Genomic DNA, 5,548 nt, shown 5'->3' with positions numbered 1-5,548 from the left:
GCACATGGCCGACATCCTGAGCCGGCGGCAGGAGGCCGCGTGCTTGCCACCTCGCCTGCACGGCAGGAGGTGGTCGGGGCCCTGGTGGCGCACATTGGCACGGGGCAGGCACAGGAGGTGGACGCAGCCATGCCTGTGCTGCTACTGTCGCTGGCCACAGACCACCCGAAGCTGCTGCACCCATTTGCGCTCATGCTGAACGGCATCCTGGACTGCCTGAGCAACCTGCACTTCATCCACATCTGGCAGCTCTTCCGTGTCCTGACCACGCTCACGTTTGACCGCCAGCGCATCCCCGCCGCAGGCCTCATTGACCACGAGAAGGAGGATGGTGTGTGAGATTGTGTGTGTGTGTGTGTGTGTGTGTGTGTGTGTGTGTGTGTGAGTGAGTGTGTGTGTGCATGAACTTGTGCGTTGGGGAAGGCGTGTTGGATAACATAATGTCCTTCCATGCAGAATGTCTCTCGCCCTTCACACCACCACCACCACCACCACCAACACCACCACAATCCCTTCTGCATTGCACTGGGTGTACGGCAGCTGTCTCAATCGAACGAAGAGCTGAAACGCACCGGCACCATCGCCGCCGCCACCGTCACCCGCACCTTGTTCGCTCTTGCCAACGACGCAGACATCTCCATCGACGGTGCGTGCGTGTGTTCATGTGTGCGTGTGTTCATGTGTGTGCGTGTTTGCGTGCGTTTGCGCCCTTGTTTGCAGTTCACCTGAGTCCCCCGTGTGTACCTGTCGTGCTCCTCCTCATCCCCCACTCACCCGTCTCCTCGCCTGTCCAACAGACAACCATCTCTCCTCGCTGTTGCAGGCATTGCACTTCATCTATGTCGACAAGTGCGTTCAGCTGACATGCTCTGTTGCCACAACGCTTCCACATCCACGCCCAGCTACTGCCCATCCATCATCGTGGTGTCGTTTCCTCCCCCGCTCCCCAGCACCAACAGCCATCAAGAGCAAGCACATCTATCGGGATGCGTGAACGGGGATGGCGGACTCACCATTGACCCACCGCCACCACAGCCGTTTGGCTTCAGGTCGCTCGCCGACCCCGGCAGGCACGTGTGGAGGCCGCCGGGATCCCCAAGCGCACGTTCCAGCACAACAACACCCTCAACACGATTGTGGTTTGAGCAGACGGACGGGTGTGCCCCACACGCGGGAGGTGTGCTCCAACTTCTCGCCCGAGGACGCGCGCGCGCGAAGTGGGCAAGCACACGCTCGTGGTCGTCAACGAGAAGACGCTGCAGGCGTCATGCGAGACGAAGCTGAAGCTGCTGTCGGGGATTGCCGCCGTGTTTGCGGGCACAGTGCGCTGCAAGACCGACGTGGCATTTCTCCGCACGTGCAGGGTTGCAGAAGCACGCTGCCGGGACGCGGACGTCTTCTTGTTCCTGATGTCGCTGCAGCCCTTTGTATGGTGGAACCTGTCGCTGGGGACGGACAACCTGAACCCGGAGGACGGAGACGGCGGCAGAGGTGCAACACGAGAGTTGGGCGCATCCCCCGACTAGCGTGGGCCTGCAGCGACAACGTGCTGTTCCGCACGGTGGCGGACAACGAGGACAGGCTGGCGACCCAGCCCTCCCGACAGGCTGCTGTCCGCCGTGCACGCTGGGCAACTGAACCCGCTGTCGATACCGCCGCACGTTCCCGTGCTGATGGAACTACTTTTCCACCGGCCGCACCCTGGAGCTGATGCGTGGATGGGTTGAGGGAAGTAGACCTGTTTGGTTGACGTGTGGCGTGGTAGGTTGTTTGCTCGTTGCTTGTCAGCCGGTTGGATCGCGTAAAGAGTTTACTAAAGTGTCAAACAAGCAACGTCAAGCAAGTCAAAGCAAGGGGAAAGCATGTATGTGAAGGAAAGAACGACAACACACGCAAACCCTCACTTCTGACACACGCTCTTCACGCAGGAGTAGATGCAGAGGAAAGGCAAAGCAGCAACAAGACATGGACAACAAAGCACAAGCACAGCACACAGTCAAGTGGTGGCGTTGATGCGGCTGTTGATGGCGGTGCACCAGTCAGCCAGCGAGGTGTCAGAGCGCGCGTCCAGGCGGAAGACGAAGGTGCGGCCGGGAACGGCAACGTGCATCTCCTCGCCACCATGGGCGAGCTCAGCTGACAGCACGCTGGAAAAGGGGATGCGTCGCTTGGACGTGCCTGAAGCGGACTTGCCGTACGCGAGGTGGCCGTCGTCATCAAGCTTGCACCAGCACGGGCGAAAGGCGGCCCTCCGTCGCCCACGCTTCCGCAACCAGCCGATCAGTGGCTCACCGGGGCACTCGCAAGCGTCCTTGTACAACGCTCTTGCTGGTACAGAGCAGCCACGAGGAGCATCTCGCCCAGTCCCTGTCTTCTTGTCTTCATCGTCGCTGCCTGTGTGTGCTGGGCGTCTTGCGTCAACATCAGCATGTGCAACTGCACCGAGAAATCGCATGAGCAGGTTGCGTTGTGGAGCAGACGACTGGTACACAACAGCAGAAGAGATGAACCGAAGAAGAAGGTTGCGATGAGCAAGCACGTGTTGCTGCTGAAGTCGAGACTCTGACACGTGTTGCCTGGATGTGTGCTGCCTGGTCACAGCACCACCGCGAATGCGCCGCAGGTTGCGCTCCGCCTTGCGGGTGTTTGGGTGGTCTGGCCCAAGCGTGGTTGTGAAAGCGTCGAGCGCCTGCTGCGTGTAGGCGCAAGCCTGCTCCTTTTCGCCGCGCTTGTCGTGCAGCAGGCCAATGTTCGCAAGCGTCATCGCTGTGTACGGGTGCTTCTCGCCCAACGCCTCCACGTAGACCGCCCTCGCCTTCTCATAGCACTCAATCGCCTTACCGTAGTCGCCCTTGTTCTTGTATGCGTTGCCGAGGTTGTTGTACGTCTGTGCTGTGCTCGGGTGCTTCTTGCCCAGCACCTCCACCGTGATGGCGAGCGCCTGCTCATAAAACGCAATCGCTCTGTCGTACTCGCCCTTGTTCTTGTAGGCGATGCCGAGGTTGTTGTACGTCTGTGCCGTGCTCGGGTGCTTCTCGCCCAACGCTTCCGCCGTGATGGCGAGCGCCTTCTCGTACAGCGCAATCGCTCTGTCGTACTCGCCCTTGCTGTAGTAGGCGTTGCCGAGGTTGTTGTACGTGCTCGCTGTGCTCGGGTGTTGCTCGCCCAGCGCCTCCACGAAGACGGCGAGCGCCTTCTCGAAGTGTTCAATCGCCTTGTCGTACTCGCCCTTGTTGTCGTAGGCGTTGCCGAGGTTGTTGTACGTGTTCGCTGTACTGGGGTGCTTCTCGCCCAACGCTTCCACGTAGACGGCGAGAGCCTTCTCGTAAAAGTGGATGGCTCTGTCGTACGCGCCCTTGCTGTAGTAGGCGTTGCCAAGGTTGTTGTATGTGTCGGCTGTGCTCGGGTGCTTCTCGCCCAGCGTCTCCACCGTGATGGCGAGGTCCTTCTCGTAAAACGCAATCGCTCTGTCGTAGTCGCCCTTGCTGGCGTAGGCGCTGCCGAGGTTGTTGTAGGTCTCAGCTGTGCTCGGGTGCTTCTCGCCCAGCGTCTCCACCTTGATGGCGAGCGCCTTCTCGTACAGCTCAATCGCCTTATCGTAGTCGCCCTTGCGGGCGTAGGCGTTGCCGAGGTTGTTGTAGGTCTCAGCTGTGCTCGGGTGCTTCTCGCCCAGCGTCTCCACCTTGATGGCGAGCGCCTTGTCGTAGTAGTGGATGGCTCTGTCGTACGCGCCCTTGCTGAAGTACGCGTTGCCGAGGTTGTTGTACAGCACCGCCACGTTCCCCCCTTTCTCCCCCTCGGTGCGTAGCCGAATTGCTAGGGCTGTCTCAAAGTAGGCGATTGCCCTGTCGTGCTCGCCAAAGTCGCTCAGCACCGCCCCAACGTTGAGGCACAGCCCCGCGAAGGCGTCAGTGCTGTCCTCGCCTTGTGCCCGCATGGCTTCGACGGCGCCCACCGCCTTTTGCAGGCACCACGCGCGCAGCTGGTCCTTCACGGCTTGGTTGACTGCGCTGAAGCCACCCGCCCACAACTCGATCGCCGTGAAAATCATGTGTTTGTCATGGGGGTTAAAGGCGTCGGCTCTTTGTGCCTGAACGCGCACCAGCGTGTCTGTGACGGCTTGATAGTCACGCGCGATCGCTAGGACCAGTTCTAACTCCTCGCTGTTGGGCAGTTGGATGGTGACCTCTGTGCCTTCGTTGCTGATGCCACAGAAGATCTCCCACAAGCACCACGCGCGGGTCAAGGGAACGGGGTCTCGCCACGGCATGAGCACCAGCAGCACATGGCCAATGTTGGCAATCGACTGCTTGAACGTGGTACTCCACCTGGGTGTTGAGAAAGGGAAAGGGGGCGGATGGAGGGAAGACAAAGACAGGGAGGAAAGGGGAAGGGGTTGCAGTTTCGTGAGGGAACAGGGTGTGCGTGTCTGTGTGCGTGTGGCAGTGGTTGTTGAAGAGCGCAAGTGTCACAGACACGCATACACACACACACACACACACGCACACACACAGACACCACACAGACACACACACACACAAAACGCACCACTCTTGTGGGAGGTTGGCCGTGACGTTGGCGTTTTGGTTGTTCATAAAGAGGTCAAACCAGAAGAACACCGGCTGGGCGTCTTCCTTCCTTGCTTGCTCCTCCGCAAACTCCAGCAAGACGTTGAGCACGTCTGCGATCTTGTACCGCCATGCGTGTGACACAAAGACGGTGGCCTTGTTCACGTGCTCTGGCGACTGCTTGCGCAGCTGCTCGACGAAGGCGCAGTTGTCCTGGCGTGTGCGTGGCACAACCAGCTGCTTGCAGGCATCCTCCGTGGTCATCTCAGCGTACGTGTCGGGGAACTCGCGCTGCAGATCACCCAGAAACCGCCGCACAGCTGCCACGGACACGCCGTGCGTCAGTCGCTGGTCAGCCATGGCTGTGTGTGTGTGTGTGGGGAGCCTGAGGAGCGGCGTGGGGTTGTGGGGGTTGGGTTGGAGGTCAATCGCTCAGTGGGCAATCCGTATGGCGCGGACGGTGGGCTTGAGGGCTTGAGGGCTTGGTGGCGGCGGGGCGAGGTGCCAGGAACGAGGAAGAGGAGACGATTGAGGAGATGGTCGAGGTGGGAGAGACAAACAGGGAGAGGAAGAGGGGAGTGGGTTGGTTGCTTTGGTTGGAGGAGAAAGAGAAGAGTGGCAAGGTTGTGAGGGTGGTTGTAGTGTGCACACACCCAGCCAAGAAAGAAAGAGAGAGTCAAAGCGCGCGCGCGAGAGAAGGAGAGAGAAAGTGCCAAAGAAAAGAAGAACAGGAGGAGGAAGGGGGGGATGTGGCTTTCGCCTTTTTTTTTTTTTTTGTTTGGTTGGTGGGTGGGAACAATAAAGGGGACGAAACACACAGACAGACAGAGAGGAGAGAGTGCCCACCAGCTTTTTTTTTTTTGGTTGTTGTTGTTGGTTGGGGGGATGCTGGTGGAGCACGCAAGGCTGGTCGCTCAGCTCTTCGCTAACCACAAAAGAGCAGCTGAGAGTGAGTGCGAGAAGCTGGTGGTAGCAACAAC

The 5,548-nt window shown here is 59.5% G+C and overlaps 2 protein-coding genes across 2 annotated transcripts in view, besides 1 other annotated feature; one reads left to right on the top strand and one right to left on the bottom strand.

Annotated features, from left to right (window-relative positions):
• PTSG_13134 (uncharacterized protein) overlaps positions 1 to 1,711 on the top strand; it is a gene marked incomplete at both ends in the record, with an annotated part of 4,496 nt that extends 2,785 nt beyond the window's left edge. The window contains 6 exons of the mRNA XM_004987903.1: positions 32 to 331; positions 560 to 646; positions 798 to 849; positions 951 to 1,157; positions 1,202 to 1,491; positions 1,527 to 1,711. Coding sequence (XP_004987960.1) covers positions 32 to 331; positions 560 to 646; positions 798 to 849; positions 951 to 1,157; positions 1,202 to 1,491; positions 1,527 to 1,711 — 1,121 coding nt within the window. The remainder of the gene's footprint in view (positions 1 to 31; positions 332 to 559; positions 647 to 797; positions 850 to 950; positions 1,158 to 1,201; positions 1,492 to 1,526) is intronic.
• Positions 1,712 to 1,996: 285 nt separating this feature from the next.
• On the bottom strand, positions 1,997 to 4,928 carry PTSG_11036 (tetratricopeptide protein; the record flags this gene model as incomplete). The annotated part of the gene is made up of 3 exons (XM_004987902.1): positions 1,997 to 3,067; positions 3,320 to 4,328; positions 4,549 to 4,928. The coding sequence occupies 3 exons, from the start codon at positions 4,926 to 4,928 to the stop codon at positions 1,997 to 1,999; spliced, it is 2,460 nt and encodes an 819-aa protein (XP_004987959.1).
• Positions 4,929 to 5,493: 565 nt separating this feature from the next.
• Positions 5,494 to 5,511: a sequence feature (Protein overlapping with rRNA (PTSG_13133, EGD81089.1) was converted to a misc_feature.).
• Between the last annotated feature and the right edge of the window lie 37 nt (positions 5,512 to 5,548).

This window comes from Salpingoeca rosetta (genome assembly GCF_000188695.1).
Source record: "Salpingoeca rosetta unplaced genomic scaffold supercont1.40, whole genome shotgun sequence".
In the NCBI taxonomy this organism is placed as follows: domain Eukaryota; class Choanoflagellata; order Craspedida; family Salpingoecidae; genus Salpingoeca; species Salpingoeca rosetta.
Note: the sequence above shows the minus strand (reverse complement) of the source record. Positions and strands in the feature narration are given on the sequence as shown.